Below are 13,433 nucleotides of genomic sequence, written 5' to 3'. Positions count from 1 at the left end.
TTACTAGTGGGTGCAAGACTCTATAGTTCATTTATGAAAGTAAGGATAGCAAAATAAAGTAAACAGTGACATACCAAAAAATTCTTCATTCAGTGGACTATTAGAAAAATTGAAAAAAATTTAAGGCCAAAAAAATATTCAGACTCTTTGACCTGCCCATGGTTTAAAAAAAAAAAAGGAAAAAAAGGTGACCTAAATTGGTATTAGCTAATTGTGTACTTAAATTTAACAGCTGACAGCTATTCAACCTAATTAACTACATAGCTTTCTAGCAAAGTTATCTGACATTATCAAGATGAATTTGTTCTGACACAGTTTAACTCTTGAGTTCTTGTTGTATTTTAGTGCCATTTTCTAATCTATTGCACATAAACTGTTATGATGAGAGAAATGTTGAAAATGTCTGAATATATTTTGGTTTGACTGTATATATACTCAAATACATATATGTACTAGGGGGAAAATTTTCTACAAAAGCCTCAGATCAATTTTATTTAACAGCTTTATTTTACTTGTTTCAGTTAATATTGCAAGTGTCTGCTGAAATGGTGAAATGATCAATGCTGAATTATTGTTACATGACAGGGAAATCTTTTCATACACAAAACATCTAGATAAGAAGGATGGAAAGAACTAGTGTTAAGGAATGTTTAAAAGGATTGTCTCCATTTCTTTTTGGCAGACTGATGATAGACAGGTGCAGTGGTATATGTAAGCATACAGTTTTAGTACGTGCTCTATTCGTGGTTCACCCTGTCCAATGCCACATAGAAGCTCTTCTTGTCATCCAGGCAATGCCAACCAATGGGTCCGATCTCACAATCTGCACAAATAAGGAACTTCACTTTGCCTACATCTTTTGTAAAGCCCACATTCTCAAATGTGTACATGTCATCAACCAGCCAGTGAGCTGTCAATGTGTCCCCATCCAACGTCACGTCTGATTGACCAATGGAGGTTTTCTTTTTCATTGCAGGCAGAAAAAGCTGGGAAATGGGAGCAGGTGTTGTGAAGAAAACAGAGGAAACAACAGTCTTAAAAATAACATTCTCATCATCATACAGACTATACTATAATTCTGTGAATTACTTGGTGTAAAATCTATTTAATTTTTAAGTGACGTAACACATGAACCATAACTATATTTTTTAAAAATCACCTCCTTTTCTGCAAACAGTGCCATGCCTGGGCACAGCACTTTGGAGCCACATCTCTGGCACAACACTGCTTTCACATTTTTACCATCTTCTGACACGAGAGAGGGGTCTACAGATCCCTCGGGAGAGCAGGTCTGTTTGCTGTCATCCATGTTAGTAAGCAATCTTGTTCAAACTGAAAACAAAACATACAATCAATTCGAATTGAACAATTATTACTTGATTAAGCACGGTCAGTCAATACATCTAATATGGTATTAATATAAATAGTGACTAGTAAGAAAAAATACTCGCCTATGAATCAAATCATGAGGACAATTGATCTTAAGACAGATGTATTACCCAAATATAGTCTAAGAAATGTTGAGTACAAATATGGTAACTTAGGTGTAAACACAATAATAGACACTACTTGGTGAATACTAGCGGACTACTGTTGGCTAGTGCTAATATTTGCACAACCGCTGAAGCAGACCGGTTGAAAACAAGAGACGACTTTTACGTTCCGCTCAGAATAACACAAGACTCCATTTTCAAGCGATGTTAGTCGTTGTTTTGTTCGTATGATAGGAACACCGAAGTCCAGAGAGTATATCACACATGGATTATTGCATATTTTAAATTATTTATTTAGATATAATTCGCAAAGGGGAAAGTGTTTTTATGCAAATGTATAATAAAAGAGACTTCCAGGGATTAAATTGTGAACATATCAAAATCTCCACTGTTGCGTGAACAATTAATCTCCATAATATAAATCCACCAAATAAAAGAAAACCCATCGTAGGATCCATAAATATTTATTTAAACATTCACATTTCAGTTAAATGTAAATGACTTACCACCTCTACACATAACACATGAATATATGGATAGGTTAGTCTCTGTGGTAAAGCCACACAGTTAGCTTTAGTTAAAAAGGATCCAACACTACTTTTTACAAACAGCAGTTTGAGAAAGTTCATCAATAAAGGTCAAACTTTTTTATTGGTTTATATGATTGGATAGCTTGCTTAAGTAAATTAACTAGCTATGCTTGTGGAACTAATGAAATTTACTACACTGTAGTTTTGGCCCATCTATTTTAAATCTATTTCCAGTGGCCTAAGGCACAGGAATATTCTTATACTTTACAGGAAAGTTTATACTTTACAGGCTGCACAGATATATCCATGCAGAAGCTTTAATAACAATGATATTTGATATCTGTGCTGTAAGGTGCGATAGTTGACCTATATGTGTGTGTTTTTATTTTGACCTAGAAGTATTTTTCAAGCTGGTAGGTTTTACCAAAACCCCTCAAACCCTTATCTGCCCTTTGTGCAGTTTCCAGTCAAACACATTGCTCCATTCATCAAAGTTTGGGCAATACTTTGGGTGTGCATCAAATGATGTCAAGAATTGTTTGTTTACAATAAGCAAAACTTAGATGCATTATATTCTGAAGGGGAAAGTCTACAGCTCAATGAAAGTGCTTTTCACTACAAAAGAAACAAGTCCAAATCCCATGAGATTGTGCTCAAATTAAAGTTTGATGATAACAAGAGTCATCACGTTCCAGCTATTGGATACTTGTACAGTGCCCTTTAACCCTTTAACCACACAAACACTTTCATCAAATGAAATGTCATGGACTCTATGTAACAGGAAAAAAATAATAAAAGTCAAAACAATCAGGGAAAAAACTCAAAGGGAAATTAAAACTAAATCAAGGAATGAGTAGAAATGTGTGCACTAAAAATCCTAATTGAAAAGGGATGTTTGTAGAGCTCTCAGAGGAGAGTGTCATCAGTGCAGCCTCCCTCAAGTCCATAGCGGAACTCCTGCAGGTTGGACACGCCATAGAAATGAATGAACGCCGCTGCCACCACCAGCACATGAAATATCTGGTGTGAGTGAAACTAAAAAGAGAGCAAAAGAAGGTGAGTAAAACATGCGCAAATCACTATATTTCAGATCAAGATTAAGGAACTTATTTCTTCACTATGACAAAACAAAAAAACATTATCTTACCCAAATATCGCATTTGCCTGGGAAATAGCGCTCTGGGATTCGTGCAGCATACAGCCCAGCACCTGTGATGTACATAGCACCCATTAAATAGAACCAGCCCATCTGTCCAACAGTAGTGGCCTTGACGAAACCCTCCTCAATGGTGAAATGCATGGTGGGGATGATCCCGCTCAGTCCAAGACCCATGAAAACTCCTAAAGAAAACATTTTTTCATTAATTAATGCATTGCTCTTATTTAGCATTACTGAGGCACTATTATAGTTTTTGTTTATTTTAAATTAGCTGTTATATATTTATACTAATAAAATTACTAAGTTTTTAGTAATTTGGTGTTTGTTTTGTCATTTATTTATTTTTAATAAAAATATTAACTAGCTGAAATAAAATTTTCACATTTTCATTTATATATTTTCATTTTATATTTCATTTTATTTCAACCAATGAAAATATATATTTTTAAGGTTTTAGTTTTTTTTAATTATCTAATCAATTCCTAAATCCAACATTAATTTTTTTTCTTGTTCAAAAAGCAGTTTAACATCAAACATTAAAAAAACAGTACGAAAAAAATTTCCATTCCATATCTACAGCCAATTAAACTTACGAAGAGCAAGATTTTAGAGTAGACCAATGAGATTTTGCTGTGGGCGGGGCTGCCCAGTGCACTGCAGCAAAAACCAAATCAAGTGACAAACTTGCATGTATTTTGACTGGCTTCATGACCAGACAAATTTATTTTTCATTGCATCACATCAGAATCAATTTTTCAGCAATAAAGTTTTGACTAAACTGAGCCAAAACTGCCACCATTATTGCAAATAAGTGACTGCCCACCTGCTCTGGTGGGTCTGTGTCGGGGAGTGGAGAAACGGTCCCACTGGGCAACGATAATAGCTGCAATGCCCAACACACAGACGATTGTGAGGTAGATGAGACGTGGCTGAGGAGAGCAGTAGAAGGAGTAGTAAAGCCAGGGTACAAAAGAGCCCATGATCAGCAAAGCAATGCCAGAGTAGTCTAGTCTGAAAGAGAGAGAGAAAGAACATGAGAAACAGAGAGATCAAAGGCACTTAAAATCACTTGAAATAGATATTGTCTTGTTACAGTTAGTAACAAGACAATAAACTTACTTGGAGAAAGTGCGAGAGACTTTCTCAGAATGGCAGTAGACGGTGTGAAAAAGCCAAGAGAAGCTGAGGCACAGCACTGCACCCAAGAAGAACATCCCGAACACCACCTTCTCCTGCAACGGGGCCATGAAGTACATATTGGGTCTTAGCATGGTAAGTGTGCCCAGGCACAAGAATAAGATTAATCCTGTGGGGGAAAAAACAAACAAACATGTAATTGGTCAATGTAACACTTGTTTTAATCTTTGACTGGATATTTAATTTATTTAAAATGCAATTCATACAAACAATGGCTCTAAATGTTCTTCTTTTTTGCATCTAAAATTCATATTTTATTTTATTTTAGTATTTATTTAAAAACCATTTTAAATACTTTTACCTTTAGGTAACAATGAAAACACTGCTTGGCATATGTGTTTAAACTAGATTGTTTGAAATGTTTTCCTTTTCTTTATCACGGACGCTTTGTCACTTACCCTATTATATATTGATATTATTTTATATAATTATTTGAAACTTGAAATCTTAATAACAAATTTCTGTTTCATTTGTTGCTATAAAATAGCTATTACATTTCAGCATAAGTAAAAGGTTTTTCCTGATCCCACTTGCTCTCCAAATTAGAGCGGTGTTTGTTCTTGTAACAGATCTGCTGCATACTCAATGCACTAAATATATGCATGAGGTGCACAACAGGCTCCATTCTCCGAGACGGCTAGACACTGTAACCCTAATCTTACCCAACAAATGAGTCCAGATATTCCCGGTTTCTGTGTGGATCCTGAAAATGCTCCCAAAGCAGGCACGAAACGATGGCATGGGAGGCCGATGACCATGTAGGAGGTAGTCGTTGTCTTTTAGCCACTCCGGCAGGACGTGAAAGGGAATGACCCTCCAGCGGCCCTCCCAGACCTGCAGAACAGTGATCCAGCATGACTTTTATTTCATTTCTGTTCAAAATTGAATACAGTTATGTGTGACGATCACACCTTATGCACAAACTCCTCCATCTTCTCCATTGCATGGTGAGCCTGCAGTGGTAGCGTCAGAACTTCTCCAACTTCTTCATCCTCCTCTTCATCAACAAGACTGTTTGCTCCCTGTGGGCACAATCAGAGCTCAAAAGGAGCCTGCAACACTGCTGGCACTGAATATGAAAGACTCTGTAATGCATTCTGATTAATAATTACGTGGCTTGCCTCTGACTGGACTCCTTTGGCTCCTATGGGGCTGTTTTCCTTCAGCAGGGGACCCAGCTCCAATAGCTCCACATTGGCTGGAACGTGGCATTCCTCCGTGACCTGGCAGTCTGCATGACTGGCAGACCTGATTTGGCCTGACATCAGTAGACTGCCCTGGGACCCGTCTAAGAACTCTGAAGCCTCCACTTCAGTTCACTGAGGGCCAAATATAATACATTCAATCAAAACAGAACTTCACAGCCTAAGTAAAGTTGTGACAACACCAGTGAGCCATAACAACTACAACAGACTGCTTACCTCTGGCAGGAGCTTTGAACACTGGCAGGTCTAAACCTGCCTCCTGACGTTTGCCTCACTATGAAATTGCATTCAGTCTTGGAAGAAAAAAAAACAGCAACTAGGCATCATCTCTGCTCACGTTGCTACAAAGTAGTTCACACTGGCTGAGTTTCAAAACCAAAAGAGCTGTTTTCCATGACACCTTATTTTGACATCATAGGCACATTATTATTTTTTCTAATTTTTTTTTAATCATTCTTGTTAGCTACCATGTACTGACTCAATTTCATCACTCGCTGAAATGTTTATGGAGTGTAAGCATTCGGTTTCCATAGTAAAAATCTCATTAATTTCCTCCATAGTGGAACTGAGTTTTAAACAATAACTTATAAACCTTTAAAAGCAAGCCTACTGTGAGCTACAAGGTTATTAATTTATAAGATATGCTTTTGTTGAAGTCATCAGCCCACATAATTTCAAATTATTATTATTTTTTTAAATAATCTGTTTAACGGGACAGTGTTTAACAGGGGAATTCCTGGTAAAAAAAAACACTACCCATTATTTTGCAGAGAACTGCCAAGGAATCAGAGAGCTGCAACAATCAAATCGTACAAAATCACTATAGTAAATCTCCTGAATGACGTAGTAGAATCAGTCTCTGTATGCTCTCAAACTACTTAAAATAAAAAAAAAATGCATATTTTACAATAAATATAAAATATATTTTATATATTTTAATATTTAGCCATCATTTTTATTCAATTATGTCAATGTGCAGCACTTCATGGGATTTTAGTTAACCTCATTTAAAGGTTGTTCACTCAACAATGAAAATTTTGTCATAATTTATTCACCTAGATGTCATTCCAATTGGAAGTCAATGGCTACCAGCAACTGTTTGGTTACCAACATTCTTCAATAAATATATTGTGTTCAGCAGGAAAGAATTTGATACAGGTTTGGAACAACATGAGCATGAGTAAATGATGACAGAGCATAATGTCTTGTACTATTGTCTTTTTACATGATTTTAAAGTACTTTTTTGGTTTTAAATCAAAGTTTTTAATATTAATGATTAAAATCGTAGCTGGTTGTTTTGATACAAAACAATATTTTGGGAACCAATGGCACTATATTAAAACAAAACTCTGATTTAGCTCAAGAACGAATAAGACATTTAGTTTGTGAAGAACAGTCATGAATGTGCGAAAATGAATTACAGGTGACCATGTATTTGTAAATGAAGTAAGAACATTCTGGGTACTCTTTATTGTTTATTCAATAATTGTTGTCTTCTTTCGACAGCTTGACAAGAATAATTTCTAACAGCTGACAAAAAAAAATTATGTATACAGATGCATCTCAATAAATTAGAATGTCGTGAAAAAGTTCATTTCAGTAATTCAACTCAAATTGTGAAACTTGTTTATTAAATAAATTCAATGCCCACAGACTGAAGTAGTTTAAGTCTTTGGCTCTATTAATTGTGATGATTTTGGCTCACATTTAACAAAAAGCCACCAATTCACTGTCTGAGATGCACCTGTACAGCATAATAAAACGAATCGGTTGAGATTAAATCTTATTTTGTGAATGGAGTTGAAAGATTCGAGTCACTGGGGTGAATCAAAATCCTCACCACTATTTCGAATCGAACTTTTTGTTCCAAATACACCGTCTCGGTAGACAGCTCAGCAGATTTCGAAATATAACCGTTATAACTAGCATTGATCTCTGTATGAAGTGGCATCATTCATTTCATACCTGTGACTAGCAGTAATTAGCCTGCCGGCTAACAACGGGCTTTATATTTTAGGAGAGGAGCAGCCAAAACACCGGTACACGTCATGAACAACACTTACATTATGCATAACATAGCAACGATGATAAAACAACAGCTAACGTATATGATACACAAATGTATCTCTGACGACGATTAATAAATTAGTACGACATAAAGCCCTTTGAAAAAATACAAAAGGGTTATAATTAGAGCAGGTTAGCATTGAGAGACAGAAACCGCTGCTCACCGCTAAACTAACGTTACTGTCTGGATGCGTTTACAACAACATTATGACACCGTTTTGCCTTTAAGTTTAAATGATGCATTTTATCGTGCAGTTGGTTACCTGATGTCCGGATCTGCTGTTAAAGAAATAGGATCTCCTCCGGATGGCCACCAAAGAGCAGCAGGATGGAGAAATAAAGAGTTGCAAGCTACTGCTGAATGTCAGACGGCGAGTTCAAACCGGCTCACTGTTGTCTTTGAATTAACGCCGCGGTGGCGCCACCTGCTGGAGAAAGGCGGAGCTAGATTTTGTAAAGCTTTAGTGGCACGAACCCATTTATTTGATGGTTCTTAAGAAGGTTTCCAAATTTAGAGCAGTAATCTCCAGCAGGTGATTTATTGTATTGAAAAAGACCAGTGGCGGTTGACCATCCATCTGAGTGCAGCTCAGAAAGTACTGAAGTGCTTTACCATATCGCAGCATGTTTGTGTAATGGTCACATTTATCTAGCACGTGCTGGCCAGATTTAGGAAGATAAAAATCCTACTATCAGTCTTTCAGGAAGGAGTATTTTATGTTATACCATCTGGCTTTACAATCTCCTGTAATCCCCAATCCTCATCAGTCTTTATAATCTCAGTGAATGCAAATGTGAGCATCATATTATGGCCATCATGTATTGCTGGAGGAAAAGGAATTAAAAACAAGATGCCAGTGAAAACAATTTAATAAGCTCTTCTTCGTTGCCTCTCATTTAGTGCATTCCATATTAACAACTGAATTGCTTTTAAAGATTCAATATTGTTAACATAACAGATTAACATATGTGGAGTGCAACATGCATACAAAAATACTCCAGTGAAAGCAAATGCATCTGATAACACGTATACATACATCACGTCGCACAGGCACATGAATTATAATATTCAGCATTAAATTCAGCAAACAGGTGTTGTTACACGCTGGTGCCTTTTAAAAGTGCATTAAATTGGGAATTTTTTTCAGAATCTTATTGTGAGAGTTATGCAAATCAAGCCACAATTGTCAATATAAAGCCTGAGGATACAGCAGACAGTCTCTGTATCGTATTATAGGCTTTAAAAATGAAGAATCTATTACTTTAGGACAGACTAGCACTTAAGCATTTAATATATACTTTCCACAAAAAGGATATTTGCTATATATTTGATCAGATTTGTAATGCCATATTTGCTTAAATACGATTGTGTACAACTTAGTATCTTTGGAGTTATTTGTGTCTGGGGCCTGAACAACAGGAACGGTCTAATAGATAAAGCGTTGGCTCTGCTGGTAGCTCAGTTTATCTAGGTTGGGATTGCAAGCAAACTGGATCATGGGAGGTGGACCGCACATGAGGATCATAGAGTCATCACTGGGTGAAGGCAGGTGCTCCTGAATCATCTCAGCACTGATGAAGCCCTGACTGTACTCCCAATCTGCAAAGAAGTCAATGTGTGCAAATGTCAAAGAAAACCATATGATAAAAAAAAAAATCTAATCTTAAACACATCCCAAGTTCTTAGAAATGTACTTTTCGCTTTATGTTGGTCCAAGTTTAGATTCAAAAAGGTAGTTTGTCCATAAAGCCAAATTTGCCTTAAACACTGAATGCATGTGTAAATTAGTTTTCATTTTCTTTAATATATTAATGTAAAAAATACTTTTTTTCCACAAATATACTAATCTATTAATTCATAAATACCATTATTTTTTTGTCCACATTGATGACATTGTAAAAGCTAAACTAAATTTGTCCTGTAATATAAAAGGTCAAATTAGCTGACGTTTTATTTTATCAGGACAGTTGTTACAAATTTGGACTTCATGCACGAAAATTTAAAACATGCTCATCATAGGAGGTCAAGTAATATGTATAAATTAAATTTTTTTAATTGTATTTAAAAAAAAATTAAATTCTAATTTTGGGGGTCATTAAGACATTTTTTGAATAGTTTTATTCAGAAAAGATGCATTAAATTGATCAAAAATGATAGTAAAGACTTCTGCATTAATTATATATTATATAACTCATTAAATTGGTTTAGTTTTTCCTATTCTCTGCTTTCTATTAATAAAAAAAAAAAATCCAGAAAAAAAGACAAAAACATTAAGTAGCACAACTGTTTTCAACACTGGTAATGGTTCTTTAGCAGTGAATCATTATATTAGAATGATTTCTGAAGGATTGTGGGTTACTGAAGACTGAAAAATGGCTGTCTCAGGATTCCTGACAGGAGAAAAAAAATCTCAGGAATAAATTATATTTTAAAGTACATTAAAATAGAAAACATTTATTTTAGATTGTAATAATGTTTCTCAATATTACAGTTTTTACTGTATTTATGAGCAAATATATCAATGTATACCAAGCTTTACTATCTAGTAGGAAGTCATATACCTGCAGGAGCTCTGTCCACGGTGTACCAGAGTTTGAAGCGATCTGGATGCCTCGCCTGAATCTCCTCCAGTTCATCCTTCAACAGAATGTCCTTCTCAGTCTGGAAGGCAGACGAAAGGTAAACAGATTCATTTTATACTTGCAAAGTACCTGAATCTGTCTGAACATCATTTTGTTTATGAGCAAACTAAAACAATGTTTATTTCATGAATACATTTGAAACAAGCCCTTTTCTAATAGACCTGGTTGGCAAACAGCAGGCTGCATGTCGTCGTGTCACTTGAGTTTTTGACGATGTCACGAATCAGCTGCAACATTGGCGTAATGCCTACAAAGGGAGGAGGACAAATTATTTTGGTGATTATATGGCTTCATTATGACTATGAACAAGGAGAAAGAAGCTCTACCTGTTCCTCCAGCTATAAGACCCAATGCTCTTGCAGTCTTAGTCTCAGCAGGGGCCTTCTTATCGGCCTGTATAGCGAAGCGACCTGTTGGGAGGAGATGTAGGTGTAAGGTGTGTCCACAGTGTAAATAGTTCCACCTTAAATCAGCTCAAATACTGACACAGTATATATAGTGAGTCAGACCTTGCCCCTTGTACTCCAGCAAACCTCCTGGTCCTCTGAAGTCAATCAAGTCTCCGATCCTCAAACTCTCCAAGTACTGGGACATCTTTCCCCCTTCTGGGAACTTTGGGTGCACATTCTTGAAATAAATCTGCAGAAAGAAACATGTCAGCTCTAATACTACCATTTAAAACCCCAGGAGCATTTCAAAAGAAATATAGAGAATATGAACCTTCACAACGAGGTCAACGAATCCCTTGTCATCGTCGCTGGACACCGGTGTGTAAGGACGCACAACCAAATTACCATCAATCCTGGCAGACAGATAAACATGCTTGCCTTGAGAAAGAAAGACAGGGAATGTTCAGCGTCACATGATTTTTTAGAAATGATTCTAATATGCTGATTTGCTGCTCAAGAAGCATTTCATATTATTAACAGTTCACCTGCTTAATATTTTTGTGGAAACCAACATAATGTTTTTAACATTTATTTGAAACAGAAATATTTTGTAATATTATAAATGTAAACATTTTATTTATTAAAAAAACAAACAACAACAACAACAAAAACTTACTGACCCATAACTCTTAAATAGTGCCAATACAGATTTGTATATATTAACAAATATTTTTATTATACTTATTTTGCATTGCTATCAGGAAATATGAGGAAAAGCATGCAAGAATACTTTGTGTGTGCAAAGAGAACAAAAATTTTCTTTGTGCACAAAAAGTATTCTCGTAGCTTCCTTAAATTAAGGTTGAACCTCCGATGTCACTGTTTTAATGATGTCCTTGCATTGCTGTCTATGCAGGGTCAGAAAGCTCTCGGATTTCATCAAAAATATCTTAATTTGTGTTTGGAACGGATTTGGAACATCATAAGGGTGAGCAATTAATGACAGAATTTTCATTTTTGGGTGAACTATGCCTTTAAACCCTTGTTTTATTGACAAACAGGCAAACCTTCATGGTTGTCTGATACACATCAGGACAGATCCGCATTTTCTCTACAAATCTGATGAGTGTCCAAATGTCTGCAATTAGTCTCAAACAAATGTGCGTGTTTAAACAAGCTGCTTTTCAAAGCCTAAGCTCATTTATCATTTAGCACACTTATCCAAAGCAGTCAACACGATAGGACAGGTGTGGGATTTCAGCACGCTTCAGACCAAACCCTGCAATCTTTGTATTAGCACCAGTCAAACCGTTACCCACCACCCAGTCCTCAAAGACTACTTACCAACAGGTAAACCCAAAATATGCTGCAGGCTGGGCAGGGCGAAGCGAAACCTGCGGGTATCATGGCTTATGATCTGCAGGGAAGAGAAAAATGTCTTCATTTGTCAGCATCTTGTCAGTATCACAAATATAAGATCTAGCACGTGGAAATAGATAGACAGGGCAAATACCTCTTTGTCTACTAGTCTCAGTTTGTATTTTTCAGAGGGATCAATCAGAGTAATCTGTGGTTTCCTTTTCCTGTTAAAGTAATAATAACCCAGCAGACCTGCTGTTGAGACCAGCACCACTCCAACACCGACTGCAACGGTAGTGAACTGAAATCCAGATAAGTGCACATAAACACGGTTGAAAAGAAAAAGGTGACAAAACATTCTCCGCCCAAATGCTTGAATGAATCATCTGTATTTCCCAAAATAAACTCTGACGTTTCTGCTTTAGTATCCCATTTCAAGAACTGTCTGCTGATCTAGTTTTCTACAAGACAAAGCTGTAATTTTAATAGCATTGCTTATCAGTTTATCAGCACACACTATTGACTAGTCATGCCATTAACTTAAACGCAAGCTGTTCAGTCGTTTCTATGTTAAACAAACTTGGTGGCATTCCAAAGCAGTATTTCCTCTAAATAATAGTTAACTGCTTTAATTAAAGTTTAGCGTACTTCTTTAAAGCTTTATGACTTACATTCGCGTTACTCATGACGGCTGATGTGCGTCTACAAGGAGATTCCGTCAGGAAGATTCTTCAGAGTAATATTCGTCAGACTCATTAGACACACCCATGAACATGCAGGCTGAGGACTCTGTGTTGGAGGCGAATAACACTGCGCAGTTACTGCGCATAACAGAACGATTCAAACAACGCATTCCGTTTTGCGTAATCCCATCCACATTGCAAGAGTATCTAATGTCTGTGGTCAGCGTCTAAAATAAAAGTCCTTGAATTTGCATTTGTCCAGAAATTAAATAATTTAATATCTAAATTAAAAGCAAGCAAACAAAATTCAATGAATTCTTGATGCCTAACATTTAAATAATTAAAAAATAAATGTTTAATATTTAAGTGCAAATAATAAAAGTCCTCTGCTTTATTTTTGTTTGCAAATGTAATGTAAACAAAAATGATATATTTGTAATATTTATTCATATAAAAAAATGCAATACATTTTAAAATGTAAAAATATGGAAGTAATTAAATGCCTGGAAAATATTTTATTTATTAAAAACACAAATATAATTCACAAAATCAAGTCTATTCTCAAAGCCCCATAATTTTAAGATACCTGGGAGCAGATCATTGCAGATACATTGGTTTCCCTTATATTTTTTCTATTTCATTTATGCTTAAGTTATTATCTTTTTGACATCATTGCGGATGTTGAAGTGGAGCGGTTTCAAGGTGGC

The 13,433-nt window shown here is 35.9% G+C and overlaps 3 protein-coding genes across 4 annotated transcripts; all 3 read right to left on the bottom strand.

Annotated features, from left to right (window-relative positions):
* Positions 1-728: 728 nt before the first annotated feature.
* LOC132126071 (guanine nucleotide exchange factor MSS4-like) lies at positions 729-8,039 on the bottom strand. Its single transcript, XM_059537082.1, has 3 exons — positions 7,916-8,039; positions 1,160-1,332; positions 729-986 (listed from the first exon to the last, which is right to left on the bottom strand). Exons 2-3 carry the CDS (start codon positions 1,307-1,309, stop codon positions 738-740), a joined length of 399 nt encoding a protein of 132 aa, XP_059393065.1. The 5' UTR covers positions 1,310-1,332; positions 7,916-8,039; the 3' UTR covers positions 729-737.
* On the bottom strand, positions 1,942-8,054 carry LOC132126069 (adiponectin receptor protein 1-like). 2 transcript variants are annotated; one of them, XM_059537080.1, is made up of 9 exons: positions 7,916-8,054; positions 5,801-5,877; positions 5,492-5,698; positions 5,291-5,401; positions 5,042-5,213; positions 4,302-4,488; positions 4,006-4,193; positions 3,171-3,364; positions 1,942-3,058 (listed from the first exon to the last, which is right to left on the bottom strand). In XM_059537080.1, exons 3-9 carry the CDS (start codon positions 5,642-5,644, stop codon positions 2,930-2,932), a joined length of 1,134 nt encoding a protein of 377 aa, XP_059393063.1. In that variant the 5' UTR covers positions 5,645-5,698; positions 5,801-5,877; positions 7,916-8,054; the 3' UTR covers positions 1,942-2,929. The 2 variants fall into 2 exon arrangements, with proteins under 2 accessions (XP_059393063.1, XP_059393064.1); XM_059537081.1 differs by lacking the exon at positions 5,801-5,877 and having other exon boundaries at positions 7,916-8,039.
* Positions 8,055-8,504: 450 nt separating this feature from the next.
* Positions 8,505-12,848, bottom strand: LOC132126382 (NADH-cytochrome b5 reductase 3-like). Its single transcript, XM_059537599.1, has 9 exons — positions 12,715-12,848; positions 12,198-12,344; positions 12,029-12,101; positions 11,016-11,122; positions 10,805-10,934; positions 10,622-10,705; positions 10,457-10,542; positions 10,215-10,314; positions 8,505-9,252 (listed from the first exon to the last, which is right to left on the bottom strand). Exons 1-9 carry the CDS (start codon positions 12,727-12,729, stop codon positions 9,080-9,082), a joined length of 915 nt encoding a protein of 304 aa, XP_059393582.1. The 5' UTR covers positions 12,730-12,848; the 3' UTR covers positions 8,505-9,079.
* Between the last annotated feature and the right edge of the window lie 585 nt (positions 12,849-13,433).

Source organism: Carassius carassius, chromosome 44 (assembly GCF_963082965.1).
Source record: "Carassius carassius chromosome 44, fCarCar2.1, whole genome shotgun sequence".
Taxonomy (NCBI): Eukaryota; Metazoa; Chordata; class Actinopteri; order Cypriniformes; family Cyprinidae; genus Carassius; species Carassius carassius.
Note: the sequence above shows the minus strand (reverse complement) of the source record. Positions and strands in the feature narration are given on the sequence as shown.

Bases quoted from the DNA above. Each gene is read 5' to 3' on its own strand.
- LOC132126382 (XM_059537599.1), bottom strand. The intron at 10,706-10,804 runs GTCTGACTCACT...TCCTCCCAACAG, and splicing joins GCTGGAGTACAAGGGGCAAG to GTCGCTTCGCTATACAGGCC. The intron at 10,543-10,621 runs GTAGAGCTTCTT...CTCCCTTTGTAG, and splicing joins TCTTATAGCTGGAGGAACAG to GCATTACGCCAATGTTGCAG.
- LOC132126069 (XM_059537080.1), bottom strand. From the start codon at position 5,644: ATGTCAGGCCAAATCAGGTCTGCCAGTCATGCAGACTGCCAGGTCACG. The intron at 5,402-5,491 runs GTAATTATTAAT...TTGTGCCCACAG, and splicing joins TCCAGTCAGAGGCAAGCCAC to GGAGCAAACAGTCTTGTTGA. The intron at 4,489-5,041 runs GTAAGATTAGGG...TTTCCCCCACAG, and splicing joins TATCTGGACTCATTTGTTGG to GATTAATCTTATTCTTGTGC.
- LOC132126071 (XM_059537082.1), bottom strand. From the start codon at position 1,309: ATGGATGACAGCAAACAGACCTGCTCTCCCGAGGGATCTGTAGACCCC. The intron at 987-1,159 runs GTGATTTTTAAA...CCCATTTCCCAG, and splicing joins CACTGTTTGCAGAAAAGGAG to CTTTTTCTGCCTGCAATGAA.